Source organism: Streptopelia decaocto, assembly GCF_964273445.1.
Source record: "Streptopelia decaocto genome assembly, chromosome: 15".
Classification (NCBI taxonomy): Eukaryota; Metazoa; Chordata; class Aves; order Columbiformes; family Columbidae; genus Streptopelia; species Streptopelia decaocto.
Genome location: NC_138670.1, coordinates 134,647 through 153,108, shown reverse-complemented (window position 1 = coordinate 153,108; position 18,462 = coordinate 134,647). Strand labels below are relative to the sequence as shown.

The 18,462-nt window shown below is 44.0% G+C and overlaps 2 protein-coding genes across 5 annotated transcripts in view; one reads left to right on the top strand and one right to left on the bottom strand.

The window, feature by feature from the left end:
• The window catches only part of CHFR (checkpoint with forkhead and ring finger domains), a 45,135-nt gene extending 29,171 nt beyond the window's left edge, over nucleotides 1-15,964 (top strand). For 2 of the 4 annotated variants that reach the window (XM_082066657.1, XM_082066658.1), the window contains exons 18-20: nucleotides 2,942-3,073; nucleotides 5,333-5,465; nucleotides 5,992-6,342. In XM_082066657.1, the coding sequence (XP_081922783.1) occupies nucleotides 2,942-3,073; nucleotides 5,333-5,465; nucleotides 5,992-6,069 (343 nt within the window). In that variant the 3' untranslated portion in view covers nucleotides 6,070-6,342. Of the gene's footprint in view, nucleotides 1-2,941; nucleotides 3,074-5,332; nucleotides 5,466-5,991; nucleotides 6,344-15,885 lie in introns of those variants that run through there. The other 2 variants (XM_082066660.1, XM_082066659.1) reach the window with 2 other exon arrangements.
• On the bottom strand, nucleotides 3,090-16,741 carry LOC309446697 (uncharacterized protein). Its single transcript, XM_082066663.1, has 6 exons — nucleotides 15,783-16,741; nucleotides 10,427-10,478; nucleotides 10,224-10,326; nucleotides 8,788-8,951; nucleotides 4,350-4,595; nucleotides 3,090-3,967 (listed from the first exon to the last, which is right to left on the bottom strand). The coding sequence occupies exons 1-6, from the start codon at nucleotides 16,733-16,735 to the stop codon at nucleotides 3,236-3,238; spliced, it is 2,250 nt and encodes a 749-aa protein (XP_081922789.1). The 5' UTR covers nucleotides 16,736-16,741; the 3' UTR covers nucleotides 3,090-3,235.
• Nucleotides 16,742-18,462: the final 1,721 nt, after the last annotated feature.

The following is an 18,462-nucleotide window of genomic DNA, read 5'->3' as shown; positions in this document are numbered from 1 at the left end:
TATACAAACCCGATCTGGAGCGCTGGATGTGGCGCTGGCGTCGCTCAGCAGCAGAGCTGGGGGTGCGGAGCTGGCGGCTCCAGGTGCAGCTCCGGCCCCGAAGTCACGGGCGGGACTGCACAGCAAACGGAACCTGGTGCAGGATGCAGGGCCTGAGGGCTGTGGGTCACAGACAGACAGACAGACAGACAGGGGCCTCTCCTGATGCTGGCCATGGGCGAAGAGAGAGTGACCCTCGTGATCACCCTCTTACATAGGGGGTATGACGATTATGGGATGGAATACTTGCGTTGGTCAGTTCTAGTCACCTGTTCCATCCACCCCTCCTCAAACACGCCCCTCTCACAACGGAACGTGGGAAAACTTCTCAGTCTTTCTTAGCTACCATTGTAATAAATCTAACCATGAGCTGCTTCAGCATTCCGTTGGTCTCTTATCAGCACCAAGTACAGCATCCTAGGAAAAATATGCAGGCTAAACCTCAGAAAAGTACAGCCACCTAGGAGAACTGAGCTGAAAGGAACATCACTGAAAGAGAACTGGTCTGGTTTTTAACAAAACCAGGACAGACTTGTTTGAAGAGCATGGGTGGAAACTGTTTCTGTGCCTGTGGGGGAAAAGGAGAATTTCAAAATAGTTCATTTGGCTGCAAGGGGAGGAGATTCTTTTATAAATTCTTTAAAGCTACAAAATGAAACACGAGTACCTCTTTATCTGCCTAAGGAAAAATAGGAACTTCGAAGGGCAAGTCAGGAGCCGAAGCCTCCCGCGCGCTGCGCTCCCGGCTCTCCAGCGCTGCTGGCTGGGCCGGCGCCGGCTCGGCGCTGGGCTTGGTTCGTTCCAGCGGCAGAAGGCATCACCTTTGAATGGCCTGGTGTATCGCCCACGTCCATTCTGAGAATAAGCAGCGTTGTTCAATATTGCATGTTCTTCAGGAGAAGGGCCTCTCTCAACATGTGTATGTATATAGTCCATGCTGAACACAGGATATCTGATTTAGTGTCTCATGTATAGTTGTGGCTCTATAGTGCCACAATAGGTAATAATGGAAGAGGTACCGAGTGTTCAGATAAGCAGTCTGTGATAGGAAATGCAAACTTGCCCAGAAACCAGCCTCTGGCAGCAGTCTTCACAGGTTTAGCAAAAATCTGCTCTTTGGTAGTAGAGGACGCCGGGGTAAACAACCACCTTGTTCTCTTGTGGGGTTACTGAGGAGAAATCAGACAGCGTAGTCCTGACTGAGCGCCGCAGCAGCTTTTGTGCTCTTCCATTGCAACAACTGGTAAGGGGCTGCTGTGCTGGTATATACCGTGTGACGTGCTGGTGCACTGAGGCAGTGCCATACAATCTAGTCTTTCAGCAAAATAAATAAAATGTCATTACATTTTAGAAATGAATAGTTAAACATGCTTTTATTGAAAAAGGCTTTTTTTCCCAGCCCTTCAAATGTAGCTACTGTAAATAACTGAACACAAGTACTTTTCAAAAGTAGATTTTTAGTACTTCAATCTTTAGAAATGTAATAAGTAACAGAACATTGACTCTGAATTACAATGTATATGAATTCAATGCAATGGAAGTTATTATTAGAATACTGAAGACCTCTAAATATTTTCTTAAATCATAAATATATTAACTCTTCACTTTGAATCATGTAGCATTTATGAAACAACAAAAAACTCCACACCCAACTTTTGTGCTTCAAAACTACTCAGTGCAGTCTGGTAACAACAAATGCAGAGACTTGTTTGCTGTCCACATTTTGCTGGTTTCGCTTTCACTGCTACCAGATGCAAGGCGTCTATGTCTACATGGACACGCAAACACATAATCAAAATATAAGGCAAAACCTACAATCCTGTGTTGCATATCTCAGACATTAATAGGTGGCAAATGGAAGCTGTAATAGCAGGTGAAATCATAAATAATTCAGTTAAATATTTCAGGAATCGGACTTAAATGCCTTTACACAGAAGGATTAAGATAACTTGATACATGCTGTAGCTGATAATAGGGGAAGACTTGTATGGAAGATTTCTTTCTGACACCTGTTTTATGACATGCTATTGCTTTAAAACAGTGTGCTGTGTCAGCTGCAAATACAGCTTCATAGAGAATTTCTTTCATTTAGAAAGCAAAATAATCCTAAGGTGTGGGTTGAATATGCAGGAGTCTCTTGCAAAGACAGGAAAATATCACCAGGAGGCAATTAAAATACTAATAGGGTTATTAAAGGCAATAGGACCAGCAGGCTTCCCTTTGGTTCAGCGTTCCATTGAATTCCCTGGGTTTGTAATCACGGAGGCACAGCCACTTAGTAGTTCATTTCTAAAGAAAGTGAGCACTCAAAGTTTGCCTCACCTAACTTTGTCTTCTAAGCCTTGCCTGCTAAAGGAAGGGAATTAGTTCTCTACTAAATGTGCATGACCAGCAATAAATAGCTGGTGGATATAGGATCAGAGCAGCTGCAGCTATCCAAGTGTTCAGTGGTTTTGTACACGTGGTCCTGTTTCAATGAGGAGTCACTTAATGTAGTGGATTGAGATGTTTTAAGTCCATGTAGATCCAACAAAGATGAAGCTACACCAGACTTCTCTAGAACTAGCATCCGGTGTTCAGCTTGTCTGCACACTTTTCTAAGGAGTCAGAATATGAGATAATCATGGTCTTTAATATTAGAGATGCTAATGCTTGGTAAACTTTGTGCTAGAGGGCAGAAATTAGGAAATGCATAAAATTACATTTACACAATTGTGCACAAACATGCATAATTGAATTCTAACCCTTGTCTTGCATTGTACAAACATACTTACTAACAGAATTTAACTCATAGCGCCTAACAGAATGACTCGAGTGATACTGCAGTGACAGAGGACTGATTCACATTTCAGATATAACTATGATGTATCCATCTCAGATGATGTTCCATTTCTCATTCCAGAAAAGGTTTTCTGCACTCTGAATTACCTTTTCAGAGGATGCTTTCTTCTATAAACCACATCAAAATTCCGTGCAGAAGAGCAGAGGGGAGGTTAGTGAGCAGAAGGGAAGACGGCATTTGTGCTGTGCTATGGTATGTATAATTGTAATCCCAATCCCAACAGGTGGGAAGAGAACACCACTCTTAAAGTTGTATCTATCTATGACTGCTACACTCAACTACTTAGCACAGCTTCCACTCTGATCACTGTTGCCTCTGTTTTTGTGAGCTGATGTTTCAGTCTTTCTGAGGGTGTCACTGGACGGAAGCTTGGCATGGCATAGGAGCAGGCAGGCTGTCACAGTTCTGTGAGGTCTCACAGGTATCAGCATCTACAACCGATGAGCTCTGCTGGTCCCTGGAAGAGCTGTGGGCCTTCACATGATCTTTGTATAAACCAGGGGATTTTGCCCAAAGGGGCAGATTCGATGTGAAGCTGGCAGAACTGTTCCCCTCAACAGTCAGAACCAACGGCCGTTTATCTGGCACGGCCGGAGCGTACACAGCATTTTGCTCTGACAGATGGTCTCCACATTGACTAAGATGCTCTGCTAGGACCAGAGGCTGTTGATCATCTCCTTCTTCAGAAATAACAAAAACTGGTTTGTTTGTTTCTGCCATAAGCTCCTTTGTTTTTGAACCGTTGACCAAGTTGATTTTCAGTGGGTTGGAGGGCTCTAGAGGATTTTGGGGGCTTTGGCTGTTAACCGGAGATGCTGCCCCTAGATGTCTTGAGGGATCCAAGGACTTCACATGTTTGCTGTCAGGGGAACTGGCAAAAAATCCAAAATAAGGGTTCCCAAACTTGGATTTTTTCAGACTGCAGGCGCTTAGCTTCCGCTGCCTTTGTGCAGACAGAGTGAGGGGGTAGGAGGCATTACTGGCAGATGAGTCGGAGTAAACAGTCTCTGATGCTCCCTCGATCTCAGTGGCTGAAATTACCTTCCTGGTTGGGACATCCTGGGATCTTGCAGCTGTAGCAAAACTCTACACAAAACAATGATAAATTAGTAGACATGCTGTGAAAAGCAGCTCTCTGTTACTACCTTAAAAGAAGCAGCAGCATTCTCTATTAGCTTTGTAACAAGGTGTTGGTTTGATGATTACAGTCGGTGAAACATAGATATCCCTCCCACACCTATGGATTCCTCACAATGCAATAGTAATATGTCAATTAAAATAAATTTAAGGCGTAACCAGGGAAAAAAGTTACATACCAGAACATTAAATGAGATAATCTAGTCTGAAGGTATTAACTCCTGGGAAATACAGCTGCTTAGTACTTCAGGAAAGCCTTTCATTTCTTAAAAGGGGCCTGTAAGAAAGATGGGGGACGGACTTTTTAGCAGGGACTCCTTGCACAACTTACACTGTTGTCAACCAGCTTTGTGAAGGGACTGTTGGTTGTCCAGCTACACCATTTTTTCTGTAGCTGTGGTATTGGAGCCAGGAGATCGTGGAAAGTGCGGGCACTCCACGTCCGTTGTCTGGGATAGTGATTTTCTAGCTGGACGTTCCCCTTCTCAGCAGCGTCTGCGCCTGCCGCTGTGTGACTACAAGTCAGCCAGTCGGACACTGAGGCTGGGCTTGTGACACTTCTTTTTAGGTTTTTGTCCTGAAAAGAGTAAAGATCATTTCAAGAAGAGACTGGACAACATCCTCAGACACGTGGTGTGAACCGTGGGGTGGTCACATGCAGGGGCGGGAGCTGGACTTGATGATCCTTCTGGGCCCCTTGCAACTCAGGACATTCTATGATTCTATGAAGTTTACAGCATCTTTCATCAAAAGGTTTTTAAAACACTTAAAAAAATATGCTGCTAGCACAAGAGACTGATTTTGTCAGCGGTTCTCTTCTCAGGACAAGAGACACGAATACAGCTTCTCATTGCTCTTCCAGTGTGGGGCCTGCAGTTCACTGCCTTCCCAGAGTGAAAGTTTTACTTTGCTTCCCCAGTTTCAGGTTTAATGCTGAACTGGGCAATTTCAGTTGCATAAAGTCCTACCACTCTCACTAACCAAATACAGGGTGTTTCAAAAACATGGACCCAATTGAAATCACTACATCTCTGCAACCACGAACTGCCCATGAATGGGCCTTTGACCACTTGAAAGGGCGGGACACAGAGTTTGGAACTGTTGCCACTCGGTGCCTCCCCAGAGCCACAGCCCCAGCCCCGCACGTCCACAGAACGGCGACCGCGCAGCACGAGGCATTTGCGCTCGATGATTTCAAATTGGGTCCGTCTTTTTGAAACACCCTGTACAACAAATATGTACAGGTTTATTGTACTGGAGATATCTGACAGACCAGAGTAGTACATTTCACTGTGTAAAACATAATTCTTGCAGTCTGCTCTGCTCTTGGAGGGCTCTGGTTGTGTCTGAGCGGAAACCAAACTTCAAGGTGGATGGGGCCTACTGGAAGCAAGCAAGGAGAGACGCAGAAATTTCATACATGCATGATTCAGGAGGGAAGACTGAAGTGAGTGGTGCTCTTTAGTCTATGTTAGGGAAAATGAAGAAATAAAAACAGTTAAAAACAAAGAGAAAGAGAATAATTGGTTCTCAGTGTCTGCGGTGAATAAAACAAGAGGCACGGGGCCCAGATTGGAACCAAGGAGATTTTAGTTTCACATAAGAAATGCTTTTCGGCTGGAAGATGTGTTTCGGCAGGAGAACAGGACATCCAGAGAGGTGTAAAATTGGCATAATCAGAAGGTGAGACCACATTAAACCACTGTCAGCAGCTCTTGTGTATAGGCAGAGTTCATCTGATATGGGAATGAACTGCACATAACTTTTAAAGATCTCTTCTATGCTTCTTCTGTACATTCTGATGTTGCATTTTAAATCACGTTTTTTCTCTTTAATTTGATGTGGGTTTAAAAATAGAAAAGTTAAAGGATCTCTGACTGTCCTATGAATCTCCTGTCTTTCTTCCTAATACTTCACCTGTTATTTATATAAGCCTCCTGTTCCCCTACTCTATATGTATTTTTAATTTTCAGCTGCGTGAATGTGGTTGTCATGAGAAGAATGCAAAATCCACATTCCCGAAGTTTACACAGTCTTTAAAGATGGTCTGAAATAAATCCCACACCGTCCTGAATTTAAAAGTCCTGAGAAACCAGACACTTGTCATTTGTTACTTCTGTTAATCTCTCAAGTTTGTGCAAATTAAATAAACTATTTAGTGAAAACGTCATATTGGAAATGGATGGGCTACTACAGCCGAAGAAAAATCTCCGTAGGAAGCTGGGTGAAGTTCCAGGCTCTGCACAAGTTTGTTTCAGTATTAAGCTCTTAGATTTGATTAAAGTAACGATCTTTATAAATAAATTTATCAGCCAGCTGTCTTCTCCTCAGAAGCCTCTTCAGGCTGTCTTGGGATTTATTATTCTAATATTATTATAATTACTTCCAAACTGGTGTAAAAGCTAGCCACTGGTTTTGAGCTAGATATACTGAATGTAACTATGAGGATGAGTAATGCATTTTCTAGATTTTTGAAAATGTTATAGCAAAAAATGTTTCTTTAGCCTCCATGATAATACTCTTTAGTTAAACCATTGCATCTGAAACTCAGAAACTTGTAATGTCTGAAGTCAGAGGTCATAGTTATAAGTTAGCCAAAGGCTGAATGATGAATTAAACTATATGAGACTTAGAAAGCCACGACCCTCCTGGAGGCCACCTCAGCAGCCATCCGAAAGCCATCCTGCGCTCCCTTTCCTCCTGTAGGCCACGTACAGAGATGTGTGTTTGCTCTCCCAGCTCTAGCCTCCTGACAGGGGATTGATCTCTTCAAATGGATTTTAAAAGTTAAAAAGCAAAAGCCAATTTATTACTGGCTCCGGCCCAGCAGAGCTGAGGCTCACAAGACCAAGTGGTCAGCCACCATTTCTCAGCAAAAAAATTTGGATCCTTTTTTTAATGAAAGCTCCATACACCTTGCTTTCTCTAGTCAAGCACCCTGGGTGAGGTGAGTCTGATGGTGTTACTTATTAAACTGTGAAGGTTGGGGATTTCATAGGCCTTTTCACATGAGGATAACAGCTTAGCTCCTGTCAAGACAGTGGCCGCATTCCAGTGGAGAACTCGTCCTGCCTGCCTAGCACTGGTCCACAGAAGCTCTGCTCCGTACCCTGAGCGGGGCTCAGAGGCTAAAGTCAGGAGCTGGCTGTCCAACTGCATTTTACACCCTGAAAATACACATTTAGCAATGAAACTGTAAACACGTTTGTATTTCTAACATCTAGTAACCCTGGGTAACTCAAGTGGCCTGAGGAAATCTCATTTGAGTGCAGGTTTGTAATTAGCCTGCTGTGCTCTATTTACACCCGCCTTAGAGAGGATAGTCTTCAGCTGTGGGTAAAGACCAAGTGCTTTTAAATAGGTCCTTCCACTCTTCCTGGGTAGGTTTTCTGTTCTTGAAGGGATTTAGTTGAGAGCATTAACTTGCTTGTGTATGGCAAGGGCACGACTGAGAAGGAGATGGCTCCTCTGTGAGTAACATGCTAAGTCACTGTAATTCTTTGTGTTATGTTCACTTAGAACTGCTTTAACACTATGTATTTTATTTTTATACGTATTTCCTTTGCTAGATGACTTGCAGAAGGGATGGCGGGACATCAGTGTTTTGGTTTTTCTTTTGAAGTGTATTTATTCATTCTGACTGGGCTGGGGAAAGGAGGAAGGAAAGCGAGGGGTTTTTTCCTGCTCGGAAGCTGTATTTGTATGTGACTGCCACCAGGTGAAGCTCTGTTCCCTGGGATGGACTGGGGAGCAGAGGTGTTCAAGAGTGCTCAGTTTGGGCACTGACACAGCTCACAGTGCCCTGTTCCTCAGAAGGTGATGTGTTTGGGCAAGGGAAAGCATGAGAGCTGCTTTCCTTTCTTCCCTTTTTACTGTTAATTAGTGTGGCTAACTGAAGGAAAAGCTTAGTATGTGTCTTATGCTAGTGGAGGAAAATCCTGAGCAGCCTGGTCTCCTGGCTAACTTACTAATCAAGTACAGAGGTACAGAATGCTTTTGTTTTGTATCCTGTGATGGGAGTGTTACATGGAATGTCCTGGGGCATGGGAGTTTCTTTTGCTGGTTATTTGTCCTCTTGTGAGAAAAAAAGAAAGGGCGCTGAAGAGGAGAGTATTGACCAGGAAAAGGCTTTAATATAAACTTGTAATGGGTGTGCTCTGTCAGGCACTATTGAAGAGGTGGCAGCCAGACCTGAGACTTCTGAGCTATCCTCTGTTTCTAAACACATAATTGATCAGGAATGCAGGGAAAGTGCTAAAATAAGAGAGAACTTACTGAACGGATCCAGGTTTCTGTGTGTGTATTTGAAATGGGCCCACTGTTTTCACTTGAAGAGCTTGATTTTTGGAGCATACAATGTTAATCGTTAGTTAAATAGCAGTGAAATAGCTTTATAACAAGCTGATTAACTTCCCTGACCCCTCAGTAGTGCTGGGCAGGAACAGGTCTGACTCCCAGGTCCTTTAGTTGCTGTAAGTGATATCTTTGCCAGTTAATGTATTTCTGAGGGATGGTCCTGCTGCCTGTGGGCAGACCTTTCCCATCCAAGGTAGACTTCTGCACGTGCCCTTCTCAAAGCTGGGAAGATACTGGCTTGGGGGGTCACAGCCCACACCATTTGATGGCAGTTCAGCTTGAGGTTTAGGAGAACTGACTGGCTTAGTCACAGGCTTTCTTGCCAAGTGGCAGCAAGCATGAACGGGCAGATACAAGTGCTGTCCAAGAGGGATATCCTGTGGTTTGCTAGAGATGCTGAAGAGCATTCCTACCTGTACTCTATAGGTGGTAAAGCTCAGCCCACTGGCCCCAGGTCCAGCAGAAATAATAAACACTTCATCGCTCCCAGTTTCGGTGGTCACTGCAGATGTGGAGGAGGGCGCATCTGGGTCAGTGTCCTGAGGAGACAGTTCTGTGCTGCCTCTGCAGGAAGTGACTGAGAAAAGAAGAGAATCGGTAAAGACTGCTTGCAAGAGTCCAAAACATCTGTTCCTGTCTCTCCCGTGACAAACCCTCCTCCTTCTCTTCCCAGAAAATCTAGAGCAGGCTTTGTCTGCCACACCAGCCAGAACAAACCCCAAGCCAACAGTTTGCTCTCCTGAAACTGCAAGCTTTTAAAAACAAAACAAAAGGAGACCCTTGGGTCTGTTTTCTAATAAAGACAGACCCAAACTGAAATCCCTTGTACTAAACACGCAGGGTTGTGCTGCAGATCAGAAACCTGCAGACTTGCTCAACTCGTGCTTTATTTGTATTTACTCATTCCTGTAAATACTGGGAGCTATGCTTTTTGTTGCCAAGTGCTTTTTGCTTGGACCTGGTGATGCTGCTCCCGCAGGCAGCCTTACAGTCTAGGGACTGCCACAGGGTTGTGTGTGTGCACGTGTCCTCAAGGCCTGTACATCTGGTCCCAGGCTAGGAGAACTCTGGCCACAACCTCCTCAATGACTTCTCCAAAGAAGGAGATAGGAAATTGTCACGGCTGGGAGCACAGAATTAGCTTTTTATGAAAATATCCTTGTAAGAGCTGTGTGTTAATGGCTGATGGTTTAGTGGGAAACTGATGGTGTGTGGCAACATAATGTGAAGTAGCTCTCTGTTGGCCTTCAGAAACCAAAAGGGGCACTGATGCAACTCATGTGTTGTGACTCAGAATTGCAGCATGTGACATTATCTGCAGCTTGTCTGGGGTGTTCTTGTCCTGGAAACACGCTGTGAGGTAGATGTCATGTAAAGCAGTCCTGTCCATAAAGACCTTCAGGAAAAAGTTAGCTCCAGTAGTCAAAGCTGACCAAGGTCAACACAACCCTTGTAAAGCTCATCCTTTCCAGGTAAGGTTAGGCACAGGGCAGGTGAAACTCTTCCACAATTTATGTATCTTCGTAGGTTGTTTGTAGCAGCCTGAATCCACCCAACACATTTGCTCTGCTAACCCAGTGTCTCTGCAGTGCCATGTGCTACGACAGCTCTTGTTGGCAGCCTCCTGGAGCCGTGCTCGTGTGTGCTCCTTGCCAGGGGAATTACCCTCCCAGCGAGGGGGGAGAGCAGCAAGGGATAGCTCCCACAACAAAGGCTTTTTGCTGTGAAGCAGCTCTCCAGCTGTGCATGGGCAAGACAGCGAGGAGAACTGCAGGGAAGAAATTATCTGATTAACTCTCCGGGGGCTATGGGGTGCCCTGACCTGCTCCTGGTGATGCCCCGTGCTTACCCGCCTGCTCCTGGCTCACAGAGTGGTTGTTGTTTTCATTCTCCCGACTTGGCACCACCAGCTGGAGCTCATTGATATCGACGGCAGAGTTCTGGATCCCATTCTACAACTCAGAACATGCCCCAGTAAACATCGTCTGATAAACAGTGCAACAGCCAATATGAAAGAGAGAAACAGAAATTGCTGAAGCCATTAGCACTAACCTCCTGGTCACTGAGTGCGTTGGATGAGCTCCTTTTGGGGCACGTTCTCTGCCTGAAAAGGAGAGACAGCAACAACAACAACAAGCCCACAAGTGAGTTCAAGATCCACAGAAGGGAAGGTCTCAGCTGTGCTCATCCTGTGAGGAGGACTCAGCGGGTTATGAGCTCTTCTGCCTACAGGAGGATCCAAAATACTTGCAAAGACTCAGGGCCACGAGGACTGGAGGCCAGGGGAGAAGGTGATATGCTCATGTAGTGGGAAGTGATCTGGGGAAAGACCTGTCATCTTCTTCCCATAATCACTGCAAAAGCAGGAACAGAGTTCAGATCTCTGCCGAGTCCCCCCAGGCTCACCCCTGCCGGCTGCTTTCACGTCAGTAGCTAAACAGGGGGACTGATATCCTGCCTTTGGTCTGGGCAGTGACATCGTTTTTATCCTGTTAGACGGAATATTTCATCTGTGTAGCCAGTGTTGCATGCCTGATTATATTTAGCAAGCAGAGAGCATCAGATGTTGTTCATTTGTAGGAACATTTTATTAAAAGACAGTGCTATGGCTGATGATGACTGGGTGAAACATACCTCTTGGCTGAAGGGAGATACAATTTAACTAAAACTGAGATTAAGAAACAACTGGCGTTATTTACTTTTGGATTAATAAGGCTTAAATGTGTCACAAAGGAAGGCTGGCACTAATGGACTCAGTAATGACTGAGGCAAGTGCATTTTTGTCTTTGTGTGCAGCAGTTCTCCATGGGACAGTGCAGAGACACCAGGGAGCGTTACGGCAATGACCAGATGGGATGTGACCCATGTTACTGCTCCCCTGCTATCCGTGCTGTTGGCTGGCATTTTTCCTCTTCTTGTAGGAGGGCCTGGTTTGTTTTAAGGCATGTAATCTCTTCCATGCAAGGGTTTTTTTGTACTGATGTGTTGAAGCCAAGATTTCAAGTTTTCAGTCAATGTTTCGTTACTGTTTGTTTTTTAAGAATGGGGGCCCAGAGGCCCCCTGATGAGGCTGGCCAAGAGCCAGCATCTGCTGCATCTCAGGCATGGTGGGTTTTCTTCCTTCACTGTATCATTGGATCTCTCAAAAAATGCTTATTGACTGACAAGTGAATTGAGGGAGGACAAAAACCCATGACGCACCTCCAGTACTGTTCCTAGTGAATACAGACAAGACTACAGAAAAATAGGAGAGCAAGTTGGCACTTGAGAATTTAATCCAGAGAGATCCAGACAGCTGTTACTCTAGATGCACAATAGCACTGGCCACTGTCTGGACTTCTTGGGGGAGCTCAGGGCTAAAGCAGGAAAGGCCCTTCCTTAATGCACTGAAGAATCCTGTTCTTTCCAAAGTTTAAATTAGGGTTAAAAAATGGTAACTGGCTGAAATGTCCCTATTTGAACTTCTTCCTTTCATCAGACTTCAGTTATTGAGTGTCTGATTTCCACTGAACAATTTGATTTACTGTTGAAAACAAACACACGCCAAGGGAGTTTCTAGATTTGGCCAACAATTTTGGTGGAAACTTGAGATTTTTTTATTTCCCTTCTGTTCAGAGCTGCTGCCACAGTGCTTGGGAGGCCGTGCTCGCTGCCGGGACCAGGGACCTTGGTCTGTCTTTAGCTCATTTTCCAGCTGGACTATATCTCCTGTGGCGTGCTGCAGTGCCTTGCCACAAAGGAGATGAGTGATTTAGATCAGTGTGCAGCTCATGGATGTAACACAGCTAATGTGCAAATACACCAGTTGCCATAATTTTTAAAAAAGTTGTAATTCTTTTTTTTAAGTTTCTTCAAACTTGTCAAATGAAAAAAAAATTCAAGTGTGTTGGAAGTTTTATGGAGATTGTCCTGCGCTCCCCAGGAGGCAGCTCTAGCTACGTCTAGCTGCCTTAGGTCTCTAACTAAACCAGCCTGATATGGAGAGGGACAGGAATGGGAGGACACAGCTACAACAGGCAGAGGAAGGTTTCTAGGTTGTGACTAGCATGAAGATGGCAGAGAAAAGGTGTGGGTTTAGCCCCGAAGTGACCAGGATTCTCTAGGAGGGCATTATATGATGAAGGAAAAGTTTCACTCCCAGGTGACAAGGAGGCTGCAGGCAGTGACTGGGCGGCTTGCATGGAGAGAGATGCCAGCACGTGATGACTTGATGAAATAGCTGTACACTTAGGGGGTTGTAATTGGAAACAGGTAATTGGAAGGCTATGCAGAAGAAAAATGTAGTTGCAATCCATGGGTTGCAACCATCGAGCAAAAGTCTGACTACATTGGGCAGGATTAAAATTAAATATAGTGGACATGTCTGTTGTTCTTGGGGCTTGGGAAAGAAAATGAAAAATACCCCATTACTCAAGCCAGGCTTCGTGGCCAAAAGTAATTATAATTATTGGCCAACTAACAACTGAAGCTTTCATTCCCTCGCCAAAGAGCAAACAAAAGCTGCAGTGTGGCAGAGACTTGGAGTTTCCCCAGAGAGCTTTGCCCTGGCTGGATGCAATGAGCCTGAGCAGACACTGCAGATGACTTGGTGCACTGGAGTGGCCGTAGGTGCCAAGCCCATCCCAGGCCATTTCTACCCCTGGCAAGGCAGAGCCTGCTACTTTTAGCTGAGCAAGAGCAGCAGATAGAAATGGAAGGGGGTGAGGAAACAGCTAAACCTGGTACCAGAGGAACAAGTAAAGTAAAAAGAGAAAAGAAAGACAAGTTTACAAGGCCAAGACCTTGAGGTTACCATTAGCATCCTTTGTGATGCACGCTCCAGTCAGAGTACTATCATGCCTTAGATAGCCGGTCCCGTTTCTGAGCAAATTAGTGTTCTGCGTCCTAAAGCATCTTCATCTCTCCCCACTGTCCACCCCTTGCCATCCTGACATTTTCTGCAGTGAGGATGGGCTGTAGCTAATACACATTTGACACTTCATTTCAAGCACTTATGTAGGGCAAAAAGCATAAAATAGGGTTTTGTGGGCTCAAACTGAAAGGAGTTTAGATATGGTTAATGGCTTATGCAGTCTTATTGTGAGCTGCATTAAACACCCCACAGCTGGGAAGTGCAGGCAGGCTCTAGCCAGCACCAGCAGTTCTGGGGCCAGAGACCAATATCCTCAAAGCAGTCAGCGCAGTAGAGAGGGGAAAAGAGACTCTTCCAGTGCAATACAAGTGAGCTTACTCAGCACAGATCATGGCTTCCACATGTGTTGGATCCTGCTTAAATGTTTTAAATCTGACCAAAAAATGAAGTATTGTAATCAAGGCCTCCCTGGAACAGCATGCAGGGAATATAAGCAGTTGGGATAGCAAATGGCCCTTAAAGAGGCTAAAGGTCTAGGGATGGTCTCTATCTGTATACAGTCAATAGCTGACTGGTACATATCTTCCTTTAAAAAAAAAGAGTTGTAGGGCAATGAAGAGATGCTGGTGTTACAAGAAGCAAGTCCAATCCTGGGCCTGTGGCACAGGACCCCTGGTAGGATGTATTCACAGTGACCAGAACATAAAAACATTTGGGGGGCTGTGGAGGTGTGGAAATTGTTCTGTATTTGTTTGTTGTTTAGCAAAAGCATCATATTACCTTACTTTGTAAACATCTGACAAGCAAAAATCCAAACTGTGCATGTGAGCACCATGGCCTGGCTTCAGCCAGTGAGGTCTTAGATTGCCAGTGTGCTTTTGGTTTGAATAGTACTCTACTTCATGGCTAGTTACAGTGAAATTAAATAGGAGTAATGGAGCACGAACAGCCAACTGAACATGCGTATGAGCCTGGAGTGCTGCCATAGTGAAGGAAGCGTGTTTCTGTCTCTTCTGAAGATTGGCAAGGGTATAAAAATAAAGTATTTACTATCTGGAAGACATTTTCCACCAGACATTTTCCTTTAGAGCTAGCAAAAAAATTGTGGTCTAAATTAGTGTTCTGCGTACTCTTTAAAAAGGAAAAAGGTTAGTTAGATGTAACACATGCTAGTTTAACTCTTAAGACTATGAAAAGCTTAAACCTTGAAAGCAGGAATTTCTATATACAGCAAGAGAGAGTGTATTTAAGCTTCACCACCTTGCCCACGTTCTCTTGTACTCAGTATGACGGCCTGTATTTTGTGTTTATTCAGCAAGAGCTAGAAATGCAGCATCCAAAAGGACGAGGAAAACAAAGTTCCTCTGTCCAACCAGTCCAAGTGGCCAGGAGTGGCCGGGCAATCCTGAAGCCTTTTGGGTTGGAGGATGCACAGTAGATGGGGCAGTGGCTGCAGGAAGAGAGAAGACGGGTCGCCTGCTGTCACTGGGAAATGAATGCTGTTGCTAATACCCTGTCACCACAGTGGAGCCCTGCAAGAGACAGTATTTGTTTCAGTTTACCTGATGTTTTCATTGAAGTAAAAACATTTGAAAAATATTGCTTGTTTTGACAAAAACCTGGGGAGCTTGAGCTCTGTTTTGAATTTGTTGGAAGGAAAAAAAATCGCTGTTTCTACAAAAATGTTTTCACTAGGCAGTTAGTAAGACAAATGCAAACATATGCTGGGAGGTGGAGAATTTCTCTTGCTAGATATAGATAAAAGAAATATGTAAAATAAAAGCAACTGACTGGAGAGGTAGTCTTTTGTCACTGGCTGGTTTTAGCCTTGTAACTGGTTAGCATCAGGATGTGGAAATAAGCAACCCAGCCTGACCATCTTCTCACTTGACCTTTTCATTTTGAATGATGTTTGAAGACAATCACAGGTACTGCCACATGGCTCTCAGCTCTTCCCTAGCAGCCAAAGGGATGTGCAGATGACCGCTTAATGCGTGAGGTGCGTTGGAGTTCAAATGCCTACACAGTCTCCTGGGTAAAACATGCCACAGAGTGGAAAATATTATTTAATCTTAATTCTAAATGGCAATACTTTTGCTATTATTAACTCTTCTGCAGAGCATTAGTGATGGTTAGAGTCAAACTGTGGAATCACTTTCCAGACACAGTGGCTGTCAGCTCAGCCTGCTCGGGAGGATGATCTTTCTATTCTGCATTTGTCCATTGGCCAGCTAGTGTCCCAAAACTGAGATTCAAAGGTATCACTGCCATTGAAACAAAATAATGCCCAAGAAAGTCCTCACCCTTCAGGTATCTATCTCTGCAGGAAAAAGACAATGAAATGGAAGCACTGGTGCTGTGGGACTGGGAAAGAAAATTGAGGAGCCTATGGCAGGAGTAGTGACTGGCATTGATCTCCTCTGTATCCACACACTTAACTACATTTAAAGGACAGCAAGCATTAGCAGAGGAAAGGAAATGTAACTTCATTTTCTGGCCTTTTTCCTGTATGGATAATAGCACATGCTTCAAAGGCTCGGATATGCATCATCTTACCTGCAAGCTATGCAGAGGGTAGAGAGGAAAGCAAGTGCAAAGATGACGATTCCTGTTACAATTGCCAGCATCATCATGTTTTCCTTTGTCTCCTGCCTTACAGCATCTACAGCACTGGGGTCAGTGATGTTCTTGTATTCAAAAAGCATTGCAAAGCCTCGGCCCCGGTCTGTGGTGGTGATCAGTTCCATGATAACCTCAACCATTTCCAGAGAGGAACCGAAGACCATGGTCTTGTTTAAAGGTGAATTTGGTCCACAGAAGCGAGAGGAAAATGTGATGAGATCAGAAACGTATAATACATCATGGGGACAGATGTCCACTGCCGACTGTGGGCTGGAGGAGATTTCCAAGGGCAACACTGTTGTGGGAGGAGTCCAGCTCTCTGCGGTAACTTCCTCTCTCTCACCAGCAGCCAGGTGAGCAAGAAAGATTTTCTCTTTCAAGTTCTCTTCTGTTTCCAGGCCACTGGTATTTTGCCTTTGCATTGTGGCACTACCAGCCACAGGGAATGGCAGTTCTGGCTGAGCCTTGGTAATTGCTTTGGATTCCTTCATCTGCTTCGACTGGTTTTCTTCTTGTTTGGCTTGATCTTTTTTTGAGGCAGCTCCTGGAAGTTCATCTAGGTGACCAGCAATGTCCTTTGACTGATCTCCTGTGCTGCTCAGATTCTGAGCCACCTTCGACATCCTGGTCTGGAGAGAGGGTTTTGTGGTACGGACAGCAAAATCCAGGTTTTCCTCAAGAGAAGGCATGTCCTTATTTCCTGCTTTAGCAGGGGCTGAAAAGACATCCCAGGTGGTTGGAGTTTCACTAGAGCTCTCAAAAATGTCAAAATCAAAAATTTCGAAGATAAGATGGGTTCTCATGGGAATAAAAAATTGCCAAACACAGTGTGTCCCTGGGTAGTAGTTGTTTGGAAAACCTGGTGATAAAATCAGGCCTCTTCCCATCGATTCCACCACTGCACCACAGGAATAATATACCTGGAAATAAAACAGATAAGCTTATATCTTGCCAGAGATGATATACAGGATGCACTCTGCTAGACCTGCTGAGGGTCCTCCTCTTGTCTTTCCCTTCAGAGACTGGTATAAGATAACCTCAAGACAGACTTGAACAAGCTTAATGAATTTCCCTATATCTTCTACTTTTCCATTTGGAGCATTAATCTAATATGTCTGATACAGACAGCCAGTCTCAGAGACTATGGAAATGTATATTGAAAGATCAGCCTCCACAGAAATATAACCCAGATTAGTATTTCATATAATTCTCACTTTCTACTACTGATCATAGTAGCGTCTATTTGTGCTGTTGGCTAACATACAACTTTTTGACCACACAAACGTGTTGTCCTAAAATGCTGGTTTTGTGATAAAAACCTTAAGAAGGTAAAGAAAAACTGTCACTGCAGTATCTTGAACTCCGTTATTTTCGTTATAAAACCATTTCTTTAATGTAAAAAAACCCTGCACTGATGATTACCCATGGTTCATTGATCCAACTAATCTTCTGTTTCAAAGACATTCAGCCTTATTTACTTCAATAAGCAGTAAAATCTAGGTGATTTTGATTAAGTTGTCTCTTCTTCAAATGTAAAGCCTCTCAAAATAGTGACAGCAGATACCAGCTCTCACTAGTAAACTAGCAATCAACATGCGTTTTACATAACACAGCCATAGCTCTGTGTGAAACGTGCAGTTTCTTCTTTCTCCATAAATAACCTACAGACTCCAAAGAGGAAGGAAGTCGTAAATGGTGGCACTAGCTACCATGCCGCTTTTTCTTCTAAAGGTACAGTGTACCTTCAGACATCGTATTTAAAGCTACCTTCTCCCAAAGATACTCTTGGAGCCTTTTTTCAAGGTTCTTTCATAAATCTGGAGAGCACAGAGCCCTGTCTGGGCCTTGGACTATTTTGAAAAGGGGAAAAAATAAGTCAGAAGTACTTAGGTCATGAGGCCTGTCTAGAAGCATGGGTTTACAAGAATTAATGGGAAAAGAAAGGGAATGCTTTGGGTTTGGTGGGGTTTTTTTATTGGAAATGATTAGTTGTCTTGGTCTGTTATCTATTTAAACACAAAGGAAGCTTGGCAGTAGAACAAACAAAGCTTATGAAGAACATATAAAGCCACAAAGATCAAAATACTGCAGACTTTTTTCCTCGTAGCCCCTCCCCTTGGCTCATGTTGAAATGGAAAGGAAAAAAATGCAATGCCAAATGTTAAAAGCCCTTAAATAAAACCAAAAAGCCAGACTTGTTCTGCAAGGCATGACCTTTGTTTTCCAGCAGGTGCTGTTCATATTCTGTGTAATTTCAGCGTGGATGGCAATGGAAAAGGACCAAAACAGCAACGTGGGTGGAAATTGTGTTCTGTATTTAACTTGAAATCCAATCTTTGACTTTTAAAAGTGTCATTTAAATCAAAGCTCATGTTAAAACTACTGGCTTTTCCTTTAAGGCGCCTGGGCTGGTCTATGGCTTGAAGGCTCAAGTGGAAAAAAGAAAAAGCAGCACATTCATGTGCCAAATACATGTTGTTCTCTGTCTAATGCCTTAGGAGTCCCACAGCACATAATACCAAATTGAAGTGACATTTACTGACCTAAAGTAAAGAAAGTAATATTTTGGGGTTTAGTCTGAATTAGTTAATTCACGGGAAAAATCCAGGTGAAA